Source organism: Carassius carassius, chromosome 7, assembly GCF_963082965.1.
Source record: "Carassius carassius chromosome 7, fCarCar2.1, whole genome shotgun sequence".
NCBI classification, from domain to species: domain Eukaryota; kingdom Metazoa; phylum Chordata; class Actinopteri; order Cypriniformes; family Cyprinidae; genus Carassius; species Carassius carassius.
This window is the reverse complement of record NC_081761.1, coordinates 13,646,824-13,674,811: the sequence shown is the minus strand read 5'-3', so window position 1 is coordinate 13,674,811 and position 27,988 is coordinate 13,646,824. Positions and strand designations below refer to the sequence as shown.

The window sequence follows — 27,988 nt, the reverse complement described above, 5'->3', positions numbered from 1 at the left end:
AAAAAAATGAGCGACAGAGGAACGGGAGAGAGAGAGAGGGAGAGAGAGAGAGAGAGAGAGAGAGAGAGAGAGAAAGAGCGACCAAAATTGTATTTTTAATGTGCATAGGCTAATATTGGCAGCTCTTGGTTTTGGCATTTTAAAACTATTTTTCTTACCAATTGAGGACATGTAAATAGTTTAAATATATTTATAATAGGCTAATTATGGATTTAAAAAAAAAATAATTCTAAAGTAGGCTATGTCTTGCAAACTTAAAATTCCCATTCATAATTATTTCAAGTGTGTAAGCTGTTTTTTTGCGCGTCGGCGGCAACTAGAACAAGAAATGGGCTAAAGAGAAGGAAAGAGGAAAGGGGCTCTAACACTGGTATCTTGGGGGACCACCGGTGTCCGCCATGTCACGAGTGAGTGACCACACATCTCTCCGCTACAGTGGGCAACTTCAGCTTTCGTTTTTAACCTCACAAGTGGCCTTTTTACAGCCACCCTCAAGCAAAGTATTTAAAGGTTACGGAGCCATATTCTCAGCTGCGGTTCAAGTTCAGTTTGTGTCCGCTGGTTACCGGCCTTGGTCGCGATCTCTTCCCCCTCTCTTTCCCCAGGGATTGTCAGACAGAAAGCCAAAAGCTCTAACAAAGAAACACGGTTCTTAATGAAGAGAAAACTCCCCAAATAATTAGCCCAAACAGCAAAAAAATTAACCTATATTTAAGACACTGCTGCATTTTTAAAGTTGACCAGCAACAGTGCACAATGTACTTTGGTTTCATTAAATTTCATCAGAGCGTATTTTAATTATTCTATAATTCTGAAAGAAATATTAGAATAAGTGGGGGGTGGGGGGGGGGTATTTTGGTAACTTTGATAGAAATCAAAAATGTAACAGCAGTTAGTCTGAAGTGAAAATCTACCGTGGACTTACTGTGCATTGCTGCGAACGGGTCGTGTTTGCAGTGGATTTCCATCGGTCAGTAGAAGAGGCCTTCCAATGAAAAAAACACCAAAAAGTTTAGAATGTCCTTTTTTTCTCTTTTAAAGGTTTCTGCGTGTGTATTCTGTCCGCTCTGCTCGGAAATGTTTCTCTTAAACAGTTTGAGCTGTGTGGAAGTCCACAGAAACTTTGATGGAAAATAAACTATTGAACCTAACCCTATTAGGCCTAAGGTCAAGAGCAGAAGAATATACGTAAATAGTTTTTGTGATTCTCACCGGGGTAAAGGAAAAGAGGTCATTCATAAATAACAATTTTTCTGATTCAACATTAATTAATCAACAAAAATGTAAATGGGCGGTCAGGGTACAACCATGCAGGATCACACAACTGCTTCTGCGGCCCAACATCCAGAGTGAACCAACTCAGACATCAGCTGGGATTCACAAAAAACTGAATTTCAAGAAAAAGTCCTGGCGATATCTACAAATTGTAGTATTAGTCCAAACAGTCTTAAGCTTTAGATACAAATGTAGAAGTCTCGTTTCCAAGCTCTATCTTGACATCCTCGCTCCACTGACCGTGACCCGTGAACTGTGACTGAGGTTCGCACTGTCAGAGCGCGTCTCTAACAGGGGTCTGTACAATCCGGGTGAGGTTTCTGACAAGCCAAATCATTTATTTCATGTTCATCGTATCTTCACGTAAACCTTGCGTTTCCTTGCATCTTGATCTTCTAATCGCCCAAAGCGCGTTCTCAGACTCTCTTTTTAGAAAGAAACAAAATGCAGGTAACTCCGACCATACGAAGATCCCCAAACAAAAGACATACGACCGTGGATTTATGAGATTACAAAGTACGTGGTATGAACCCCGAATCAAAATGTTTGCCAAAGTTAAATAGAAAATAAAAAATAGCCATTGCGCGAAGAATTTTAACTTGAAAAAAATGTCCAAGAAATGTCCCGAAGAAGAAAACTGGGTTTATCAAGTTTTGAACCAGTGCGTAAAAATCCACGGAAAGTCTCAGATGTCTGATACGGTAGTGTAATTTGTCTGTCTGGTCGCATCGGATGTTCTTCCCGTGTGAGCGCTCCGTCGGCGAGAAGCAGTGCCCGATCCTCCGTCCTCACCGCGCAATCACTGCACGAGCTCACGGCGCGTTTCAGAACCTGCTCTCGTGTGGACAGCGCCAAAGCTACAGCGCTCTGAATCTACTACCGAGCGCGAGCGCGACTGTCAATCAAGATAAGCCTACCTATCCGGGCTCTGCACCTCTGCCGTCACAATCGCCCTGAGTCGCGCTCAGATAAAGACGACACCGATTGGCTTACACTCAGCCAATATGAAAGTGACGTGCAGTCCCAATTGTGCACTGACAAATAGGGAGTATTGAATCGAAGTTGGTTCAGTGGTGTCGCTGATCCCGTGTCTAATTTCAATTAAGAAAGGGGATAAAATTGAAATTTTTAAACATCCGTTTGCACTCTTTTCAGTCATCCAATTATTAAATATTTAATAATAAGGCATTGCGTCAGAATATTTTCAGTTATATGAATAAGACAATATAATGCATTGGAAATCATTTTAAAATATTGCTTATGGCACTTGACACGTTGTAGCATTTCACTGAACGACATGTGCATATAAGACAAAAAACAATGCATATAAAATAAATTAACAGAGTTTTTCAAAGAGTATTGTATTTGCAAAGTATTTAGAAATTATAAATATCGCACTTGCGCGTGCAATTAGGCCTACGACTTCAAAACATAAACAAGTTAGATTTTTTTTGTTTTGGGTAAATTGTTTGGTAAATCTTAATTAACGAATTGAATGATTATGCATTCATTAAAGTTGCCCAAATGATTCGTTGTTATGTATGCGCCTTTGAAAAAAGATTCTTCCTTTCTACATTGTTTGACAGACACGAGCGCTGTTCCATGCAGACTTTTGCTCTATTTTCAAGCCAAACAAGTATTCATTACCAGTCTTCTAACAGATTATTAAGCACTTGGCATGTAGTCATGTTTAGTTTAGTTGACTTAGTAACTGTGATGTGTTTTTTTACTAATGGTGATTATAATTGTTGTCGTGGCTAGCATGGTGATCAGTGTTATACGAAGAAATAACAAGCATTTTTAAAAACATAATATTAGGGTTATCAACATTAATGTGGTCTTTAATAAAACATTTTTTACTTACCTAGGCAAGAACACACACACGCACACAAAACTTACTTGAATTAAATTAAGTTAGTGAATTAATTAACTTGAAGTATTTTTTTAAACATGTAGTTGGTTTTTCAATTAGCCTATACGTATATTAATGTATGTCCTTATATATATGCTACAAAAAAACGTAAACAAAAACTAAACTAAAAAATAATAATTATTGTATAAATCATACAACGAAAAAAATGTTGCATAATGTTTCTCGGTGTATTAAATTATTCCGAGATGTTTCTTTGCCTGGATCCAATGCAAACCTTGACTCTTATAAAACAACTTTTTATCTGTTTTGAATGAGGACATTTTGGAGAAAGTTTTCGTGCATCTTCTGTGACCAATCACAGTGTTATCTACACCTAGAGAACAGAGACACAGCTACACTACATGCATTTGCATGTGTGGTCAGAAAAAGGTAACTGGAATCCTGTGGCCCATGCTCAAAATGCATGTGCTTAAACATATATTCGTCTTTTTTTTAAGCCTTGAAAAGATTCCCGCGCGGTGCACTATAAGTGCCACGAGGGGGCGAACCTTTTGTCTCGTGTGAAGAAGCTGGATCAAGTTAGCTTGGCACACACACACACACACACACACACAGACATACTTGCATTTGTGGTTTACATGGTTTTTATACTGTACAAACTGTATTTCCTATCGCCCTACACCTTAACCTACCCCATACAGGGAATTAACTATTGGCATTTTTGAATTTCATAAAACACCGTTTTGTATGTTCTGAAGCCTTTTGTTTCACGGGGACACAAAAACTATCCTCATAGACCATGTTTACGTTGTAGTAGCCTACCCATGTCATTTGACACATTTGTGTCCTCATAAACCATATTTACCAGTACACACACACATTTATAAGCATACACACACGCTCACTTTTACACTTGTGAAAATATAGCCTATATAATGATAAACGTGTTGCAATATTAAAATATACAATAGCGCTGTTTGCAGATATTTTGCAGCCTATTCCGTATTAAATTTAATAAGATGTTTAGATATGGGGATCAATAAGTTATTTTACCTACATTAACAATTAAGCTGAACACTCATGTTCTTTCGAAGCCCTTATGGGCTTTCAGTTGACATTTCTCAATCATTTCTTTGTTACTTGTGTTGTTTTGTTCCTTATGTTGAGAACAAACGGGGACCACAGATTAACAATAATGGTTGTATAACATTAGGCTGATTAAACGATTTACATTTTTTCGAGTAAATTATCTTAATTATTTTAGTTTATCTAGTCTGCCCCTTTTCCCAAAAAATAAATAAATAAAAATACCAGCTGTGGTAGCCCAAAATTTATTTTTCTGCATATATTTAGCAACAAAACATTTGTTAAATGAATAAAATAATCTTAAATTATTTAACGCTTTGAAAGAAAGAAAGATAGTTTGAAAAAAAAAGTAATAAGGAAACAATGAGTCGGACTCAGATCAATTTCGAAAATAAACATAATTAATAGTAAACAAAAATATAACATTTCTATAAAAGTGTTCAGAAATCTAAATATGTAATAATAATTGTAAATATTTCAGAATATCAGGGTTTCCAGTCCACTCCAAGTTGGTCGTACATGCAATGAATCACATCACTGACACAAACTCTCATTTTGTATTCGTGAGAAGTGGAGATTGTGTTTTGGTTCAATCGAAAGTTAAATAAATTCTACAAATTATGTCCCAGGTGCTATCATTGAAAAAAAAAATTGCTCTGGATGAAACACACAGAACCTCTAACCAAAGGACTGCAAGACTATCAGATGTCTAAGCTTATGCCCATTCCATCAGTTAAAGGCAATGACCTATCTATCAAATATATTTATGACACAGAGAGACAAACCGGGTAACAGTAGCCCAATTAAAAAAAAAAAAATTCACCAGAAAAATAAAAACACGAGACCCTAATAGGCAACAATGTCGCATGCTATTATTATTTATAATCTTCAAGGATAGCTGGGCGTATCGTTTTGAACCAGGTGAGATGAACCACCTTTACTGCTTTAGTTTGCAGAGCAATTTAAGAACATGTCAGTTTCATGTTATGAAGAAAAGTAATGCATGTCCCCTTGTATAGCTTTATACTTTCAAATTACCATTTCTAGATGACAACAATCAATTTTGAGTACTGTGCGATTTGTGTAGGCCTGTCTCACGTTTAGCAAAGTAACAAGCACCAACACCGGCAGAATTTACGCATAAATCTCGATTGCACTCGCCGTTTCATTGGGAGTTCAAGATGTGACGCGTGAACGACAGAACATAACTTTTTGCTATTGAATCCATGGACTGAACACTCATAATTCATGCTTTTGGATTCTGAATGAAAAGATCTGCAATATAGACACTCACACTCGGGCTCAAACCTTTTCCATTGGAGCATACATCTTTCAACAAGCTCATTGTGTGACAGGAAATGTAATTGGTTTCACGTATAGTTCTGTTTTGAAATTTCTTGTGACGGTTTTGAATTTTGATTATGTCCCTTTGGATTGTAACAGTCCCGACAAATAGGCCTAAACCCAGCACACTTCAACCTCAAAATCACAGAGTCAGCAAAGGTGTGGCCAAAATGTAAGCTTATACAATTTCTAGGCCCGTGTTGTTCTAGATTTCGGATGTTAAAAGTGTCACAAGATCTTTCAAATTGCATATCAATATAAGGATCAATCCAAAAACCAAACTGTTTTACAAAACACATATAAGCCCGTGTAGTAAGTGCACAAATGCTGTATTTGTTAGTTTAGTTTTGTAAAAGAGAGAAATTTTTATTAGTAGACAACTTTGAACAAACAATGGTAGTTCAAATGAAATGGAGAAACAAGGCCCTACCCGACCGTCCGGTGCGCAGAGATGGACCCTTTTGGTCCAAGTCCATGCCGTGGCTAGCGGTTGGACAGAGGGATGAGCGGGGGGGGGGGGGTGAGAACAAAAAAGTTCCCTCTCCTATGTCCTCTGTTGCTTTTCACTCTGCTCTTTTTTTTAACAGTGGTTTTGACGAATGGTAGTTTGAAATAATGTGTCTCTTCCGCTCCCTGTTGCGCCGTTGCAATTGTTCACTGGAGTGAGACTAAACGTTTTAGGTGGAAAAGAGACTCTGAAGGAAGCGTGAAACGATTATGGGGCAAAGTCAAGAAAGAGCCGCGCGCTCATGCCCTTCTTCCTCTTTCTCTCTCTTTCTTCCTCTCTCTCTCTCTCACTCTCTCTCTCTCTCTCATACACACACACACACACACAACTGCTCCTCTTTTCAGATATGGGCAGTGGGTCTATGCGTAGGCGAGTATATCTATTAATTTGTTGGTAACACTTTTCAAACATCACTTTCGCTCCCTCTATCTCTATCTCTCAGTCATGCTGACAAGTTTAAGTGGGTTCATTTGGGGTTCAGGAGATAAGTGAAATACACAACATGATATTTAGTAAAACATTTAAATAAAAAAAATAATAATAATGTTAACACTTTATTTTAAGGTGTTATTGTTGCATGTTACATGTAGCCTACTTACTATTTTAAAATAGTAATTATGCATAGGCCTAATTGCATGAATGTAACCCTAAACTAAACCCTAATCCTATAGTACTCAGTACTTAAATGCATAATTACACTGTAACAAGGACACCTTAAAATAAAATGTAACCAAAATCATTTTAAGCATGTGCCAGAATCGAGCTATAATTTCGGGTTTATTAAAGTCAAATAACACTACAGTAACTTTTTTAAATATATTACGTCATAAAATATTTTATTTAAAAACAGTACAGCATTCATTTAGATATATAGTCTATTATAAATTCATATGCATAAACATTTAGACGTCAAAGAATATGCAGGTTTAATAATGTTTACAGACTTTTTGGTTGCCTTGCATTTTTTAAAGCATCTAACAAGACTTCTGCAGAATATATATTATTTTTTTTGTAACACCAACAATGCACGTGAATGCACGCGCTGGATGATGACAGGCGATAATTTGAGGTCTCGAGGTTCATGGGCGACATAGACACAATTGAGCGTTGAACAATGCGATTGACGCGCAGTTCGGCACTCTCTGACCTCTACTCAGAAAACAACAAATGTAGCTCATTTAATCGCGCCTCATAAAGCCATGTTCCATTGATAGAGGGCTAAAGGCAGAATAATGAATGAGGCTTTAGACCTTATTAATTTAATACGGAGTGGCCCGTGGCTTGATTCCGCTAAGTTTGGCCCAGAGGTCAATTATTTAATTACAATACTTTTCGCGCATGACGGAAAGTCTGTATTCATTTGCGATAAATAAATAAATGAAATCATTAGAAAGTGGGGCTGTATTTTGAGGTGAGTTTGGGCTTCTGGAGCTCTGACAGTGTTACTGTGCAGGTGGCTGTTGTCACGGTGACCTGAGGCGATGTAACCGCATCGCTACACACGACTCTCCGCTCCGAGATCAAAGGCCAAACTTGTCCTACATAAACTTACATCAACGTCCACTCTTTCTTCCTCTTTCTCCCTTCTTGTCACATCTTTTAACACTTGGGACCACAGGGCTTCTGTTTGCATCCATCCATGGAATTCATAATAGACTTTAAAATAAAATAATTATTTTCCACGATGGCCAAACCACAGGCAGAATTTTTAGTACATCAAGTGCGACAACATTGTTTTATTTTATTTTTATTTTTTTTAGAATTGTATTCTAATGGATTTATGAGTTTAGTGAAGATGAGCGGTTTCCCACTGCATCTTATTTTACAAAAATGAAATCTATAAGAATGTAGCTTTATAGCTTTATGAACTGTATTTTTATTTTTATTTTTTACATGTGTGCCTGTTTAATGAAAGATTAAAACATTATTATTATTACTATTATTATTAACAAAATAGCCTAATTAGTAATAAATTGATAATAATAATATTGCTGCTATAGTTTTACCACTCTACCTAAAGCTGGTAATATTATTAAAAGACTAAAGGCAAGAAATGTCAAATCTTATATTTTTTGGCATTATAAAGGTTTCCCCATATAGTCTATTATACTGTAGTGCAATTGTTGTAGAAAATATGCCTATTATTATTATTATTTGCATAAAACATGGTTATTATGGTACATTTGTAAGGCATAATTTATTTATTTTTAGAAGCGAATTGCTCTGTAAACATAAAAAAAGTAAAAAAATATGTTTGGAAATATATTTGAGCTTTAAGCAAATGAATACAAAATGATTTATTATGAAATAATTAGTAATGCATTTATATATAAAAAAGCTCAATATGGCAAAGGTTTTTATAGCCTACATCATGACTCTGTGGATATTTCGATTGGCAACATTGCTCCACACATGCAGTCTAAACGTGATAGGATAACAAAATGCGGTGTTTCAGTCTCCTTCTTAATTTAATTAATAAAGTAATTAAAGCGCGGAGAGTTTTTGGTAAGGAGGAATTTTGGCTGTTGCCCTGCTGGAACCGGAAATAATCGCTTTTGACAGAGTCAAAGCGGACAATTAAAACAAAAAGTAAACAAATACATAGAGAAAATCAACAACATTAATGACGCCTCCGTTTTTTATTCTGCTCATTTGTTCTGTGAATGATGTTATGAATAGAAGTCCAATAAACGAGTTTATTTATTTATTTATTTATTTGTTTGTTTATTTATTTTTACACGCAAGATCACTTAACAATAATCCAAACTGTCTGCCTGTCTCTCATCTGATCATCGATGTTTATGACAGAAGCACACTTTTGAATGTTTCTTGTCCTATATCCCTTTCAAAAATACCAACCACTTTTCCCTCAAAATACAGAGTAGAACTAAAATTATTGTCTACTGTGGAAACAAAAGCCAACACTGTCGGCAAACAAACAAATAAAGGAATATTCAGAGAGAGATCTCCTTTTGTGGCTCCACATAAAGCATCTGTAACTGTATTTCGACAAAATAAGGCAATTTTGGTAAGCAACTTTCGGTATTAATTAATTTACATAGGCTATATCTTACATCTATATCTAGTTAGCAATTTTGGTAAGCAACTTTCGGTATTAATTAATTTACATAGGCTATCTTACGTCTATATCTAGTTAGCAATGACAGGACATAGCAGAATTTGTTTGGTTATAATAACTACCTCACAAATAAAAGGTTTTATTCATTTATTTATTTATTTATTTTTGCGGTGTTGTCAAATCTGTGAAACCATAATTTCCCACCTATGCTTATTTAACCATTCAAAATTGATAACATGCAGTTTTTCATATTTAAAGAGAGAGAGAGATCTTGGCCAGTGCTGTTAGTTTAATATCCAGATAACATTGATGGGGTATCTTTTTCTTGTCTTTTTTTTCACATGAAAAGGTGTTAATAACTTTTGCAGAGGTGTTCTCTTAAATTGTCAGCAAGCGGAAAAGAAAAAAAAAAAGATTACTGTAGGATTTCTTCAGCAACATGACCTTTAGTGTTGCCAAAATCTATATCTAATGGGTAATTGTCTAAATGAGTGATTTATTATAATGATGTATGTTAAGTATTAACCTGATAACAAGTGGGAAAATGTCTACAGAATGAGAGAACACCAAGCCTCAGCAGAAAATAGTGCCAGTTCTTTTTTTTTTTTTTCTTCATCAATCTCTTTATTAAATTTTAAATAGTGCCAGTTCTAAACCTGTCAACACTTGGCACAACACCAGACCACACAAAGAGAACATGGGTTTCTTCACTGAATGTTTTGTTCCAGATCGTGTTACGTGTAGCAACATGCTGGGGTCAAACTGTGCCTTGATATTCTAAGTCAGTGGTTCCCAACACTGGTCCTGGAGGCACCCCAACACTGCACGTTTTGCATGTATCCTTAATCAAACACATTCAGGTCATCGGCTCATTAGTACAGACTCCAAGATCTGAAACTGATGTGTCAGAGAAAGGAGACATACAGAATGTGCAGTGTTGGGGTGCCTCCAGGACCAGTGTTGGGAACCACTGTTTTAAGTGGACTCTCAAAAGGGAACAAATGACATCAGTCTGAATAATAAATTGTCAGAACCAAAGGATCTGGATATTAAATCTGCACAAAGATGAGAGAGAGAGAAAGCGAGAGAGAGAGAGAGAGAGAGAGAGAGAGAGAGAGAGAGAGATGGCAATGGACAACCTTTTTTTCTTTTTTACATTTAATATTAATCCAATATTTAGTATTCTTAGTAACTTCTTATTCTTGGTACTCTTGTGCTGTGATTATTTTCATCAGAAAATCTACAGATACCTATAGTTTGCTTCTCATACAGTAATAATAAAGCTATTATGTTTTTTTATATATAGCACACAAATAGACTTATAACTTTCACTGCCATGATAATTGTATGCTCAAATATTGATCATAGCACAGTATGGGTCAATGTTACACTTGAATGACACACTGAAGGTGCAGGCTGTGGAGGCATCAGCGATATAAATGCAGGGGTTGGTGAAGGTGGCCATTTGGCTTCATTTCCTAAATGAAAATCTTTCTCATGCAGAACAGCCATGTGGAATCAGATATTGGAATGGGAAAGCCTGCATCCTCGCTGGTGACTCCATCTTCAACACCCGACTGGTTTGAATTTGTGCAGATTAACCGACGAACAAACGCTGCCCTTTTTCCTTTTAAGACAATAATAGGAATAACGATCAACAAATATGTCCAATATGGCCATTTCTGTGGAGCAGCCAGGCATTCTGTTCTCGAGCTGCAATCACTATTTCTACTGCTTTCTCCTAAAATATGGTATATGTGGTGGGCTTTTGGCTTCATTTAGGAAATGTAACCTTTTGAAAGAAAACAATCCACTGCTTTGATGGCCTTTTCTGACACTGACACGCATGGAGACGTCTTCAGAATCAGATGGCATTCACACCATGATTCCCACATCAGTCACATTTTCATGTCATAGGCACTGGAGATGATAAAGGTAGGCTGTGATTTCACAAAAACAGAAAGAAAGAAAGAAAGAAAGAAAGACAGAAAGAAAGAAAGAAAAAGAAAGAATATGAATGTGATCTATTTTTTGATGTTTCTTACAGATATGCTGCCTGTTAAGATATGTAAATATGGACCTCAGAAGAGGCCAAACATAGCAACCAATAAAAGAACACTTTGCATGTTATTTCTACCACAGCAATAAAGATAGCAAGAAGTTCACATTTCATAAAAGGCCAAAATCTTGAAATGCCAGCTTATGTCTTGACTAACTATTTGGTAGAAATAAAATAGTCTTAAATATATATACCAGATATTATAAACACACATGTTACCAATAACATTGATTCATAACTTGCTTGCAAAAATAAATAAAAAAGTTTGTGTATATAAATAAACATAACCCAACCCAATGTTATATATTTGTGCTACAGCTGTCATAAACTTAAAAAACAGTATTGGTTATTACCAAACATTTTATTTTTATGTTTCTGCCATGGTAAATCCACCAGTGTAAAATGCTATAGATTAGCATTTTTATCAGGCTCCTGTGTGTAGGTTCATTAATTTCACTTTAATGGCAGTGAATATGTTCTTTTCATTGCCATTAATGTGAAATAACTTAACATAAGCATAGGAGCCTGATAAAAATGCCCATTTTATAGGACAATTTTAGATGGTGCTTAGAGGCTTTTGTATCTGAATTTCTCTCTCTCTCTCTCTCTCTCTCTCTCTCTCTCTCTCTCTCTCTCTCTCTCTCTCTCTCAAACACACACACACACACACACACACACACACACATATATATATATATATATATATATATATATATATATATATATATTATATATATATATAAAATGGAAAGCAAATTCTGGTGAAAACCCAACACACAACATTGCCTCATAAATTGGCTGCAAAAATAAATATATAAATACATTTGTATTAATTATATATATTCGGAAGAGATCTGGTGTGTGTGTGTGTGTGTGTGTGTGTGTGTATGTATTTCTGCAGCCAATGAGGCAGTCCTACTGTTAATCATATTGTGTGTGGCTTTATTTTATTTTTTATTATAATTTTTTTTTTTTTACCACCAATAATTTTCAGAAGCGGTCAGTAGTGAAGTATTTTTACCTCACTCAAGTTAACTTAAAGTGTATGTAGTTTGTTTTTCTTTGGAAAACTTTACTTCACACAATTCCAAAGCATAATGTCATTATATATGTCTTTTATACTGGACTTAATTTCATAAATAATTTTTTTTGTTTGTTTTACCTTTTATATTTAAGAACATAAAAAAGTAGTACTCGCTTGTACTCAAGTAAATCTTTGAATTGCTTTTACTTGAGTAAAAGTAAAAAAGTAATAGATTTCTAACGTAATTAAGTATTAAATTATATTTACTATGAAACATAGTGCAGTAAAAAGTACAATATTATTCCCACAATTATCCTTTGGACTTCTGTGAAGTAAAGTTTTCTAAACAAAAACACTCTGATAAAGTATAGTAGTACTTTTACAGCAGAGTAAAAATACTTCACTACTGTCCGCCTCTGAATTTTGCAATGATTTTGACCATTGTTTACCAACGGCTAAAACAAAATTGTTATTTTTATTGTCGTTGTTATTTTTATTGTCATCATCTATCATGAAATTAGGTGCAACCTTTCCCAAAAGACACTCTTTATTTTTAAATAAGGTGTAAAGATTTTTTCCCAGGCCTGAAGGTATAAATTCAGGAACCATTGTTTAATGCCTAACTCTACTAATGTTTCTTCTAAACTTTATACAAACAGAAAATTCAAGAGAGAACAGTTCCTCTCTCATTCACACTATGAACAAGCATGTTATATTAAAAACAATCACCAGACTCAGAGTCAAGCAACCTTCCGTTCGTGTGCTAAATGTAGCACTTTTTTCCCAGGGACGAAGACTAGTTGGCCAACCATTTAATTTTCCGGTGGAGTCCGGAAGCGGGTGTCCCTGTTTGTTTTGCAAATCGGAGCTTAAAACAGGTCAGATTTTTATTCAGTTTCGTAACAAACCCAGTTAAACGTGTCATATGGATGGTGTAGCTGAGGTTGCAAACGTTTTAAACCCTGTTGTCGTGCACGTTTTTTAGTAATACGTCCTCAGCCGGCGTCCATGTGTACGTGAACAACACACGTGGGTCATTTAGCAGCACTTGATAGCACTGAGGCTAACACATGTTCATCCATCAGAAATATGTTATTTTTAGGCTGTTACAGTACAAGGGGTTTATTACTCCTAGGTTTTATACATGTATTTGTTATTGTGAATACTCTAGGTTTCTTGTTTTTACTGGAATCTTTAGGTTTTAAGCTAACCAGCTGGCATAGTATCCATGGCTTGTGTTCTGTGGTATTGTTTATGTGTTGTGTACATAATCTTGGGAAATTTTGATGGATTTGACCAGACATATATATTTGTGACTTACGTGCTGCTGTCAGACATGCTAAATTTAATAGAAAAGTGCAGATGTGTATCCTTATGTAAAACTGAGACATATAGACAGCTCCATTGATCTGGTCGTACTGTCATCCTTCAGGCTACAAACTGACAGTTTGACCAAAACTAAACAGCTGCTGTTTTATGTTCATGTCATTGCACTTTGCTTTACGGATAGAGAATGTCTTCTCTTGGCTCTATGCAAGTCCTGTATTTGAATAAAAGTATGACTGTTCGAAGAACTGTTTATGTATTTTCCTGATACTGTCTGATTTCATTTTATCCTATCTAAGTTCTCCCCGGTCTCTCTGTGAAGAGCACTGACTGATCATAAAGTTGAAGGGGTCAGAATGGGCAGTAAATTAATATTGTTTCTTCCAGGAAAAGCCTTCTACATCCCACAATATATGTTGTTCAATGGCTCAGGTGATATATAACATACAATCATTTAATGACAAATGAAATATTGCAGTGTTTACAGCAAACTATGCAGTTGTCTCCCACAGCATGTGTTTTAGTTCTGTTGATCAAAATGATAATAATATTCAAATAATGCTCACCAAAAGAAGTTGTTTATAAATGTTTCTGAAGTTGCTCCATGGAGTAATTTTCCATTATTATTGCATATTATATCTCATATAAATTAAACATGTTTGTTTTGTAAGGATTTTGGTTAACACTTTACAGTAAGGTTCCATTTGTTAACTAGATTTAATCTGTTAAGTAATAAAATTAACTAACAATGAACAATACATTTGTTAAAGTATTTATTAATCATTGTCAATTAATAAAAATCCAGCTGAGGTCCGTGAGCTAACATTAGTTGTTACAAATTTTCATTTTATATAATACTAATAAATGTTGATATCAATATTAAGATTAATAAATGCTTTAGAATATTTTTCAGTATTAATTTGTTACAAATGTAGTTAACTATTAACAAGAAACCTTATTGCAAAGTGTTACTCGATTTATGTTTTGTAAAATAAATAGATACATTTCTGTTTGCCACATATATATTAGTTTTTAAGATCCTGTACAAATGTTTACAGGGTGATATACTGAAAAAAATCATTATGGCTTCTGAATGATGACTAATGATGTTGGTTGCAACTCGGCCGCTCTCTGTTTAGGGCACTCCTTGAGATGTTCTCAGGGTATCAGGAGCGGGATGACTACGAGGACGAGTTGTACCGGGATGATGCGGACTCGAGTTTGTCTGACACCGACAGTGAACTGGAGTTCCAGCTTTATTCCCAGCTGCACTACAGCGCTGAGATCCAGGAGGACCGTGAGGACTCGAGAGAGGTCCAGTCATCAGTACCACAGTCTCAAACACAGCAGAAACCCTTGCCTCATGCTCCACCTGTAGATGTTATTGTGATTGACTCTGGCACAGATGCTATCACAGAGTCAGACAGCTCTGAGGAAGATGACAGCGTATGTGCTAAAAAGGGTCAATCCTCAAAACGCTGGAACAAGAAGTTGCAGACCCATAGCTTGCTTTCACCCTCTCTACCACAAGTTCAAGCAAGAAGTAGCTCCCCAGATGATAATGTTGTGTTGGAATCTGATTCAGATGACAGCTCTTCTGACTCTGTACCTCCTTTTGTGGAGGATCTGGATTCGGACTCAGATGTGCTGGAGAACTGGATGATTCTGGGCCGGGACAAACAGGATGGAGATCAGAACATCCAGCTCAACCTCTCCTTACCAGGTAAGGATTTTACCCAACCATGTATTTATGAGCATTTTTTTGTGTTGTTTTTATAAAAGTGCACTCACTCATTTTTTTCTATCACATTAAGGCTTTACAAGTCCACACTTTAATTAAGACATAAGAAACGGTTACACAATTAAATTAGACACAGGTAATCTATTAAACATTACTCTCAAGAATGCTTAAAATGGTCCAGATTCAGGACTAAGTTCAGCACTTTATACTGTCTGTACTAAGTTTACTCTTAATTTCTCATAATGTCATTTTATATCTCACACTGTGACTGTATATATATATATACAAAATCACTAAATTACCTGTGCAATCTGGGCTTCCATAGTATAATCAGAATGTAAACAAAAACATGATTAGTGCATATTTAAAGAAATAGTTCATTTACTCATCCTCGTGTCATTCCATCCCTGTATGATTTTCTGTATGCGTTTCTTTAGTGTAATTTACAATATTTTGAGAAAGGTTTGAGTTTTTACTTGAGTGAGTAATAATGTTCTTCAAAATGTCTTCTTTCGTATTCCACACAAGAAAGAATGTAATGCAGTTAAACGACATGAGGGTGAGTGATTGATTACAGAATTTTCAGTTATTGGGGACCTCCCTTTATCTTCTTTTGCGATCCCCTGATTAAAAAATAAAAAAGATTCGGTCATTTTAACACCCACATGTGCTTCTGTAGAACTCGAGTTCCATGTAACACAAAGGTATTTTGTAGAATGTTAGTGCTTCGGTTTTTTTATACAATGAATCTATTAATAGGGGCTGTCAAGATTCAAAATTTAAAGTAAATTAGCTCTTGTGACTGGTACACTATATACCATGCCTTTAAAGCCCTTAACTTAGGTTTGAAAAAAAGAGGCCTTACTGTGCGTTCACACCAGACACGACTTGTAGTTATAGACGCTTGAACATTTTGAGTTTATTTGCTTCATTCACGCGTGAAATTCACTTCACAACAGATGCGAATTTGCATCATGGGAGGGGCTTCTGCCAGTTGAGTTTACGCAGCATTGTGATTTCAACCACCATTTGTTCAGATAACTTTCAAAATATTACTGTTATGGTGTCATGAAATGTAGTTTTAAAAGCATTTCAGGCAAGAATATAGTTGTTTTAAACTCAAATATGCAGTTTATTTATAAATACAGCACCTATTTAAAAATGTGTTTCGCCAATTTCAGAGATAAGCTCCATGCGATCAGCGGGAGCTCAGAGATCATGTATCCGCCTAGAGCACACTCTACTCGGCTAGTCCTTCTGACATTTGCCGCTGGCTCTGATGTCTCTTTAGTGGTTCAACATAAAATATCATTTGTTTTGGGTAAATCTAACAGGTGACCTTTGGTCTTCATTCAATTAATCTATTTCTTCCTAGCAAGATCCTTTTTATTCTTGTTTTTGTAAAAGTATAAAGAAGTATCATACATCTCCGGCTATCCACATACAGCGACGATGACTTTGTCCTCCATTGTTGTTTCTGATTTTCCCTCTGCTCGCTATGTCGTAATCACGTCACTACTAGAGCAAACTTCTGATTGGTTAACGCGGCACGAAATTTTGCCAAAGCCAATTTTTCAAGCTCTAGCGTAGGGCTGGATGATTAATCGAAAAGTAATCGTAACCGAAATTGAGAACCTCTAACTGACTTAATTTTCCCATGTCGGTTATTTAGGTTTTTTAATCCTGTTAATATCCCTTAAAAGCATACTACCGCGTGTGTAGCCACATGACTCTGCTCTCCAGTCAGTGGCATAAAAGCAAAACACGGAGGTGAACGCCTGTTCAATACATAGTGATGGCACGCGAGCGGTGAGCCATACGTCTTCACTAAACTTAATTTGTCAGTTGTATTTGTTTTATGGTTTGGACATTCAAGCGATTAGACGGTTGGATGTTTATTATTATTTCGAGCTCCCATGTTCGCGCAGCTGCATTGTGGCACGAACACTCATATAGCCTAAACAGCTGTGAAAATTGCGCGCACAGAGGAACGCAAAAACTAGTTGTCAGCGCTGTTCTGTGATGTAGCTTAGAATCTCATAACTTATTATAGCATATTTTTTTTACTTTTGAAGGAACTAGGCTATTTACAACCCACAGCTTCACAATAATATAGAGACGTTGACTAATTCACACACGCAATCACTCGTACTGGTATTGTGCCAATTTATCTTTATCTAATCTTTATTTATTTCTTACACCGAGCAATAATCTATAAGAAATGTTACGAACATAGATAAAATAACTGCTGATAGTGAGCTATGATGTCAGATCGCGCTTTCAATAGGAAAAAATATCCCACCTTTAATAGTCGATCTCAACCGTCTGGCTGAGGCCAGTCTAAAAAGACGCTCAGGATAGTGGACAGAACTCTGCTGCGTGTTGAGACGAAAGCGTATAATTTTCACGTGTTATTAAACCTTGCCACTTGCAAATGTAACCATACAAAATACTTTAATCCATTCAAACACAAGACGTGGAAAAACTGAACTGATCAGAACTGGTGGGTGCGCACGCGGAGAGAGAGCCGCGTCTTACAGACAGTAACACTGAACTGTGCTCTCGTTTGCGGAATTGCTAATGCAACCTTCACACCACAGACTGAACACAATTAATCATTGCTTGGTAATTGGCCAACAAAGTATTGACTGCTGTCTGAAGTTTTGTTTGATAGAAAGATAAGTAATGGATTACAATCAAAGTTATCTGAAATTATCAAGATGAATTTGTTCTTGAGTTCTTGTCATATTTTATTACCATTTTCTAAACTATAGCAAATAAACTGATAATGTGAGAAATGTTGAAGGTGTCTGAATAAATTTTGATTTGACTGTATGTTTAATTTTTACAGTGCTATTTTACATTTAATTATTCGGTTTCTGTAACTGGACACTTACAAACTTGAAAAAACTTAAACACTATGTAAATAGCACAAACAAATAAACAGAACGAACATACAAATTAAACACTTTCAAACAGGGCCCACAGGTACAACCTGCACCGGGGCCCTGCTGACCCCAGCTACGGCCCTGTTTACAGTACAAACCTTGTCAGTGAACTATGAGGGCAAAAAACAAAACGGAAACAAAATAATCGTTCATTAATCGTAATCGAGGTAAAATGTTCAATTAATCGAGGTTTTGACTTTTGGCCATAATCGTCCAGCCCTACTCTAGCGTCTATTGCACAAATCGTGTCTTTTGCGCCGCCTCATTCGCGGGAAAAGTGCTGCAGGATGTCTATTCGCGTCTTTGCATTGACTTAACATGTAAATCACTCTTTTTTTGAAAATAGGCTCATTGTCCAACTCCCCTAGAGTTAAAGAGTAGAGTTTTACTGTTTTCAAATCCATTCAACCGATCTCCGGTTCTAGCGGTAGCACTTTTAGCTTAGCGTAGCATAGATCATTGAATCTGATTAGTCCGTTAGCATCTCGCTCAAAAATGACCAAAGAGTTCCTGTATATTTCCTATTTAAAACTTGATTCTTCTGTGGTTGCATCATGTACTAAGACCGATAGAAAATGAAAAGTTGCAATTTTCTAGTCTGATATGGCTAAGAGCTATTCTTTCATTCCGGTGTAATAATCAAGGAACTTTTCTCCCGTACCATGGGTGCAGCAGGCGCAATGATATGGAATGGATTCGAAAATGGGAAAACTCAACTGTTTAAAACTGTTTTATTTTCAAAAAAAGTGGTGTGTTCATTTAATAGCGAGAATTGGACCTTAAAATAAAGTGTGAACAAATATAAGAATGCAAATGACATTTGAGAGCACAATGTCTCTCAATATTCTTTTTTTAATAAATTGTTTTATTCTTTTATTTTTTACATTTGAATTTCTTTCCCAGGCAGTGTTGAATCATATTGTGCACAAAAACCTGATATTGTTTTACCTGGAAGAAAATGTATTTTTTTTAAGGTGTTAGTTTGTTAGTCAGTGTTTGTATGGGGGCGCCTAAAGGGTTTGCAGGCCAGAGCACCTGTGGTCTCCATTCGTGTTAATGTAAGCACAAATTTGTGTTTATCCCCAATGCACATGGCTGTATGTGCATCCTAATCACTGAATCTGATGTTTCATCCTCATGTACTTGTTGTAAAGTTACTGTGCCGATCGAAATGACTAGGTGTGTGCGTGAGCACATGCATCTGACTTCACGTGAGTAAAGTTAATTTGCATGCATGTGAGAACATGCAGGAAAAGCAATGAGGGAATATTTCTGTGTATGTAGAGGAAAAAACAAACAAAACATAACAAACCTCCTGTCAGAGAGCGTGAGCGAGTGAGAGAGAGAGACTTTAATCATAGACGAATAAAAATGTCTTTGCAAATCTCTCCAGATCTACACATTAGGTTATCCTGCAAAGCTCAGCAAAGCAGCAAACCTCTCTCTCTGTTTCTTTCAATCTTTCTTCTCTTCTCTTTTTTCCTCAATCCTCCCGGAATGTGTTGTCCTCATTTCCATTTGGAGACTCCTTCCTGTTCCTGTTATTCATTTTCTACTCTTTCTCCTTCTCTCTTTCTTTTTATCTAGTTCTCCCCTTCAAATACAGAGTGTTTCATTGTGTCTTTTCTCCCTCTTTCCCTCCATCCATCCATCCTTCTCTTTCTCTCTATTGCTTATTTGAATTGTGACTGTGGAGGAGTCTGTGGGCTGGTATTTCTGCTCTGTCGGTCATGCCTCTCACACTCATGTGCAGAGGGGGCCTTCTCCTGCCCTGGCCTGCTTTTGTTACCCAGAGAGAGATTCAGTGGAGGGAGAGAGAGAGAGAGAGGGAGAGAGAGAGAGACAGAGAGAGAGGGGAGGGGTACAGAGGGATGAACAGGGGGTGAAGGAAGGAAAGGGGCAGCTCTCTGTCTCTCTTTTTCTCCTCCATGTCTCTGATCTCTGGGGCTTGACCCCGCACTCCAGAACATGTGGGTCACACAAGGGAGGGGAGCTGGAAGGAAGTTGCTGGAGAGGTTGCATCTGCCTGTGCACTTACACGTCTTAAAGCCAGAGGTTTCCATTGCCGGGTTAACTGTGGTAGAGCTTGACAAAAGACACTCGGGTGAGGTGGGAATGTAGGTGAGGGTTTCTTAGCAGAAAAAAAAGTGTGTTCAGTGGACTTGCTCACTTTTGCCAAAGTGGGAAGTTCTTGATAATTTGTCCTTGGCCCCACAAATTAAAGTGACGTCCTTAATCATAATATATTTTATCATGATTTCTTTATCATATACACATACATGGGGTCTAATTTTGATTGTAAATAAAATCTCTTTAACTCATTAAGGCTGACTTATTTGATTAAGAATACTCAAAACTGTAATATTGTGAAATATTGCTACAGTTTAAAATAACCATTTCTTAAAAAATTATTAAAATATAAACGATTATTGTGATGGCAAAGCTGACTTTTCATCAAATGTTACTCCAGTTTTCAGTGTCACATGATTCTTCAGAAATCATTCTAATATGCTGATATGGTGCTCAAGAAACATTTTGAATTATTATCAATTATGAAATCAGCTGCTTTAGAGAACAGTGCTAGTAAAGGCAATGTAATCCAACTGATAAAATGAATAATTAAATGCAATGTTAGTTGCTTTGAATAAAAGCATCTGTCAAATACATAAATGTGAATTGGCAGATTTTTGACTAATTTTAGATAATTGGCATTGGCCTTTACTTACTCGGCCAGTTAATAGAAACATTTGTTTCCCTTTGTGTCATTTTCAAAATCATACCTGAAATAATTAATATTTAAATATTATATATACTTGAAATCTCAGAGTTCAGATATATTTAAGTGAAATCAAAGATACTAAAACACAGTATGCATAAGGGAAATAAACACATTTTTATTTGTAAACATTTCCCGTCTGGTCATGGCTATATGCACTCCCCATTGGGGAATTGTATTTAGTATGATTGTGATTGATTGTGTTCATGATAGACTAGTAAAAAGCTTTAGACAGCGGTGACTAATTTCATTAGAGCACACAGACTCACACACTCTCACACAAATCCAATTCTCTTCAGTTGCTAAATCTCAAGTATGTGATGTGTGAGCCGAACAACATACTGTGACAGTACTCACTAAAATCCAATTCTGTTAGTGTTGATGTTACTATATGGTAACAGATACACACCTACTGGTCAACAGAAGTTGATTTGAAGAATGGTAGACATTTAAAGAACACAAGCCAGGGATTATTAATCTTTTTATGTGTTTATATTTAACTGAATCAATATTTTAGTAGTATTTCAGTTCATCTATCTATAATACTTTGACAGACAGGTCAGTGTGTGGAAAAGTATAACGATGGCACAAAGAGACAAAAACATCCCCAAAATCCCTCCCAAACATCCTATTTGTCCTTACAGTTCAGCACACACACAGGTTTTCTCTCTGAATCTATCTGACTTTAGGATGGAGGCATGGAGGGGGGCCCTTGGACCCCACTCAAACGGAACAGACAAGAAAAAATGAGAGCCTCCAAAAAAAAAAGAAAGAAAGGAGGGGAAACTCTGCAAAGGGGGGCTCTAAACTTGAATTAGAGTTGTTGAGCCTTCCTCAGTGGTCACACTTTCTCTTTTCTTCCCCCTTTGTGCCTTTTTAATTTCCCTTTCCCCCTTTTTTATCTTTTTTTTCCAGTGTTTTTCCCTCCCCTTTTTGGTTCTGTCTGGTTTTTCGCCCAGTGAACACCAAACTTTGTCATTAGGCTGGACTAAAGCAGTGGCAGCAGATGGGCATTAGTTTAAGCTGAATGCATGGGTGTTTGAAAGAGAAGTGTCTCTGAGTGTGTTTGATATACTGCAGGGCATAAGGTAAGATATTAGCTATCCATCTCCCTCTTTTTCTTTCAAGGGTTCTGAAATGGCATTACTGCTTATTCGTAGTTGTGAATTGTTCTGTTCTAAGCTCTCTTTCTCTGTCTGTTGTGACTTGACTTCCATTTTCACAGTAGTGAACGTGGCCTTGTCACTCACTGTATCCTATTGGTTGTGGTTTTCTCTTGCCGTCATCGCCTCGTCTCCCTCTTTTCCTTGTATTTCCCTCTCACTCGGGTTAATGTGGCCACACCCAGACCTCCAATAACTGAAAGCTGTCAATCACCTTTGTTTTCCTTTGACTTTCTTATAGTCTACATGGAAGTGATCGAGAAGCAATGGTTAAATAAAGAATGTTTATCTTAATGAATGAGACTAATTTTTTTTTGTTCATTTGGCAACAAAGGCTGTGTTTATTTGATAAAAAAATACAGTATAATATTGTGCAATATTATAACAAATAGTTTTCAATGTTAATATATTTTATATTTTATTCATTCCTGTAATAGCAAAGCTGAATTTTCACCAGCCTTACTCCAGTCTTCAGTGTCACATGATCCTTCAGAAAACATGATTTGGTGCTCGAGACATTTCTAATTATTATCAGTTATGAAATCAGTTGCGCTGCCTACTATTTTTGTGGAAAGAACAGATTTTTTTTGTAACAATAGGTCTATTTTTTTATCAGTGTAATGCATTTTTTTCATATATTTTTTACAGTCACATTTTTATATTACTCACTTTGAGAGAGCAAACGAGATTCCTACAACATCGAGATGAGATAATAATAGAAAAAATAGATTATATTGGAAAATATTTTATTTGAAGTTGCTTATTGTGTGAAATCGATGTAAAACTCTTTAATTTTGCATATGTTTGAATTTTTAACATTTCTTTTACATTTTAAAGAAAACAGTTGTGTTTTCTTTAAAGCCTACAAATCAGGAATCTTGCATTCAATCTTTGTCAAGGATTTGTTAGACTACTAGACCTTATAGTTTGTGTTTCTTTGTTGAATTCCTCCATATGTATGTTTTACGTATCTTTTTTAACACATTGAACTGTGTATTGAGAAGAGCTGGAAGATAAGGTGAACATGAATTTGATTGTGATTGTTTTGAATAAGCAGTCAATAGTAAAGTGCATCATTACGGATGGATCACACTGATTTAGCTCGAGACGCCAGCGGTCGGGCCGGAGAAATGAGACTGTGTTGTGTAACTTGTGTTGCTGAGTGCTGGAGAGTGAAGGTGTTTTATCTGCAGGATTTATGAAGACTGCATAGTGCTACAAGATTCTCGCAGCTGTGTGTATGTATGTGTGTGTGTGTGTGTGAGGCGTGGCAGCTGTGTGAGGGGATATGTGTCTGTAGGTCTGTGTGTGTGAGATTGGAGGGCTTTTTGGGGTGTAAGTTTGTGTGTGTAAGACAAGTGGTGCTGGTGTGTGTTCGTGTGTTATTGTGAGCGTGTGGACCGGGAAGTGTGTGTGTGTGTGAGTGTGTGGCAGGGATAGGCATCAACTCTTATCTGGGCACAGCAGTGCCACTTCAGCTGAAACACCACACCCATTTCTCCACACGGTGTGTTTGAACAGACGCCATGTCCTCACACAAACAGAGATTCACCATAAAATCACAGCACAAGGCTGTGTTTATATATATATATATATATAGTCTTAGTTGGCATTTATAAGAAATCTCCGAATCCGGTCAGCTATAGATGCATGATATGTTTTGATCGTAATGTTTATCAAATGAGAGCAGTGATTTTTAAAAAATATTTGTATTGATATTGGCATTGTATCGCTTCTGCCTATTCAGAATGTTAAATATATTTTATCCTGTTGTATTCTACATTATCAAGCCTTTCAATTTAGATGCAAATAATTTTCAGTGTTCGTATTTGCACAAGAAAGTTATATGATTGTAATTTACCTAATTATGCCTGTTTATCTAATTCTTTTTCTGAGCACACACAAACTCTATTGTTTAACTCCCGAAGTATCATTACAGTCCATTGATTAGAGACTGTAATTGGGGTCTAATGTTTTCAAGGACAGTCTTAACCAGCTTCCAGAGGTCTATTATTTATTATAAAGACTTTCATCCATCCAAACAGTAAATGTTTTCTCTATAGCAGATCTAAAAAGAAAGTGGTTATCCATTTGTCATTCATGAACTACTTTTAATGCTTTTTGAAATAATGTTGGCTATTCATCATAGACAACCTTAACATAAAAATAATCAGTGCGTCCCTATGGTCAGATTCGATCAGTTTATCATTGTAAGGTGTTAATTTTTTATTCTTTATTTTTTCACGTTCATATATTATTGTAATCAATTTATTGTTTAATTTTTGTGAAAAAAAAGCAAAAAAAGTTGGCATGCATTTCAGCTACTGCAAACGTGTCTTATTTGAACCATTTTTGTCGGGATAGTTCTCTCGGTAAAAAAAAAAAAAAAGTAGTAACAACACGACTCGCTGAGCTTTTGCCTTAAATCAAAAGAATCTCATCAAACTTTTCCAAGAGATTGTAATTTTTCATCGGGTCGAAATCCGGCTTCTCTGAGAAAAGAGCATTTCCATCAGCCCTTTCTTCACGAATGGCCGGTGGACTACGCTATGAGTGTGGGCAGTGTAATCCTGTTTGAAAGGTCTGCGTGTGTTCCTGGCGTTTTGGGTGGGCTCTGCATGGGACAGCAGGTATCCTTAATCATGTTACGGGGTGTGGGGTGTATTTTTGAGAAGGGGTTAGCTGGCAAGCTCCCATCCCAATTTCATACTAAATGCTCACACACCAGGTTTGATTAGAGAAGGCAAGCCTGAGGTACCCAGCCCCGGGCCATTGTCATAGTTTCTGTCAGTGGTGCAGAGAGGCAGGTCTGTGCATTTAAACCCACAGCGCTGTACTTATTCTGTTGAAGGAATTATACACTCCATTTACAGCAAGGCTTTCCGTGGAAACTTATAAGCATTTTGTCTATGCATAACCTCGGTGATTAGATTCAACTTTTTCTCACATTCGATTATTATAATTATAATTTCATAATCTTTATTACATAGTAGTGTCCTTAATAATACATTTATTAATATTCCATCTTAGATTTAGCTATTCACCAATGACAATTCATATATTTTGTCATAGTTAGGAGAGTATTCTCCCAGAGTGGGTGAAATCTGAATATTGTGTCTGTTCCTCTGTGATTATCTTCACCACACGAAGATGCAGCGTTGTCCCGGAAAACCTCAAGTCCAACATCTGTGTTTGTTTTCGCAGGTGCTCATTTGGTTTGATGCGAACGTTTTTTCAATATAGAATATTTGTGTGGGCTGTTTTCAGACAAAGTGTAGTGGAAAAAGTCCCCCCACCCACTAGCCTCTGTCTTTAATTCCACGCACCGAATACATTTGTTTTTCACAGAATTATTCAAATGTGATGACAAGACGGTGCTCGGAAAACAGAAAATGCACGTTTTGTTTGTTGATGTTTTTTAAGAAGAGGAATTGAGACCACAAAAATTCATATTTGATTTTGTGTGTCCAGAAACGAGGAGAGTAACATACTATCTATATGATCACAAAAATGCTGAAATGAGATTTGTAGGTAGTACAGAATGAATATAAAGCACATTATTTATTCACATTCAGACTAATATTATCATTTGTGTTAAAGCCAATTTCAGTGTAATCCAAGCCAGAATATTATGGTTAAAATGTATGTGGATACGATCATTTTCTATTTTTTTTTTTTATAGTCTGGCTTGATTATCATTCTGTGGCAGTGGCCCTCATAAGTTGTGTCTCTGGGCGGCGGGAAACTTCAGTGAGGGAGGAAAGTTAATTGCAATTACCAATAAAATTCATTATAATTAAGCAGTCATTTAATATAAAATCAAATTATTGCCGCAGCGACAGAGGACGGAGGCACCCCAGTGAGACCTGATTAATTTATTTTTTTTCCTCTCCATTTCAGCACAACTGTAACTTTTAAATCACCCTGCCTCTTTGGGTGGGGTGTTTGGGTAAGGGGTATTTATTAAAACTGAGCCAATATGATGATCACCTACCTAACTGTTTGGGGTATTTATTAGACTGTAGACTATTAGATTATAAATGTAATTTCATTAGAGTGATGCGAAATGAAGCGGGAAAATTTTACATTTTGTGGCCTCTTTAGTAAGTCGGTCTGTACAACAACTTACATACAGCACAACAACAACTATATGTATATTTATATAACCGCTAACAACCGATTTTCAAGAGAAATCTGATTTTATATGAAACATTCATGTAGAAACATAGAAGAAAACTTCATTGTAATGTCCTAGTTACACAAGTTACATGTATTTGCTATAATAATGATAGTAAATGATGCAAATTGTATTTTGTATTGTTATTTTACCTGTTATTTTACCTTACTTCACCTGAATGCAAACTTAAGTATTTATTTCTGTAAATATGTTGTAATAAAGACACATTAAAATAGTGTAACCCAAAAGTAAATTAAAAAGCCACTATATTCATCATATGTGCTAACAATATTCAAAAATTTATACATGGCCATCTACAATAAAAAAATAAAAATAAAAAAGCTGTCTTTTAGAGTATTCTATATTACTTTCCAAATGCATCAGTGATGATTGCTATTCACTTATTTAGACGTAGTTCTTAAATATCTACTCCAAAAAATGTTTTCAACTTTTGAAAGTATCATTGGAAAGTCATATTTATGGTATTTATAGTTATCTTTAATAGACATGTTGCCTTATTTGTTTATCTCATTTATTTCTCTTTGCTTGTGACTGTACTGATCTCTCCACTTGAGTTATGTGGTGTTTGTGTGTGTATAATTTTATGCCAGTCCGTCTGTGTCTCACTGTTACTAATCTCTCAAGCCTTCTTAACTCCCTTAGGGACCTTCCGGAAAACGCCACCTCACTATTATTAGGGTCTCTTTTGCATATTGAGGGAGCTGCTCTCAATTGTGTGTGTGTGTTTGTGAGGGAGAGAGTGAAAGTGTGCAGCTAGTTTTCCTTTTTGTTGCGCCAACTGTTAAACTGAACTTGTGACATCAAAAACAACTTCATAACTACATTTACTTCTCTGGTAAAACACTGTGAGGCAGACAGAAGAAAGAAAGGAAGAAACTAGCAACATAAAACAGACATATATTGACGCTCTCTTAAAGAGCTTAAATTGTGCTTTTTTACTATTGAGTTATTATTTGTAGTAAGAATGTAGTAAATTTGGGTAAATCCATGAATGGCGTCATATTACCATTGTTAGGGTTTTTCTTAAAAAAAAAAAAAACTTTTTTAATGATTACAAAAATTATGTGAAAATATGCTACTCGTTTTTTATTAATACTTCCTTCAAGAATTTAGAATATATATATATATATATATAATTTTTTTTTTTTCATATGGCATTGGTCATTTAATGACACTCTTTTAAGAATCCATATCCATACTCTTTTAAGGGCACCACATGATCATAGTTACCACGGTTAATCTTACTTTTTTAATGTGTTTTTTTTTTTTTTTTTTATGTTTGTTTTATATATATTTTTACTTTTTTGAGTTATAAACCTTTCAATCTGAGACCTTGTGTTTTGACATGTTCTGTTTTTGGTTATTCTTGAACATATCAAAGCACTTTCCTTAGTTAAATTATTGGTCACTATAAAATTAGGCTCTACTGTACTAGTGGTCTAGCTACGTTTTTCTGCTTGGCCGATGTGTTTGAGGAGAGACTTTTATTTTGACGGCGCTGAGAGCGGCATTCTCCCTCTTGTTCACTGTCATCATTAACAGTTCTGTCTAATACGGATAGAAGTCTATCTAATAATCAGACATTATA

At 36.0% G+C, this 27,988-nt stretch overlaps 2 protein-coding genes across 4 annotated transcripts in view; one reads left to right on the top strand and one right to left on the bottom strand.

Moving 5' to 3' along the window:
* The window catches only part of pax5 (paired box 5), a 54,802-nt gene extending 48,479 nt beyond the window's left edge, over positions 1–6,323 (bottom strand). The window contains exon 1 of one of the 3 annotated variants that reach the window (XM_059553938.1): positions 6,009–6,323. In XM_059553938.1, the coding sequence (XP_059409921.1) occupies positions 6,009–6,054 (46 nt within the window). In that variant the 5' untranslated portion in view covers positions 6,055–6,323. Of the gene's footprint in view, positions 1–925; positions 2,196–6,008 lie in introns of those variants that run through there. The other 2 variants (XM_059553940.1, XM_059553939.1) reach the window with 2 other exon arrangements.
* Positions 6,324–14,717: 8,394 nt separating this feature from the next.
* Positions 14,718–27,988, top strand: part of zcchc7 (zinc finger, CCHC domain containing 7) — a 50,640-nt gene continuing 37,369 nt past the window's right edge. Inside the window, exon 1 of the mRNA XM_059553937.1 lies at positions 14,718–15,297. Within this exon, the coding sequence (XP_059409920.1) occupies positions 14,727–15,297 (571 nt within the window). The 5' untranslated portion in view covers positions 14,718–14,726. The remainder of the gene's footprint in view (positions 15,298–27,988) is intronic.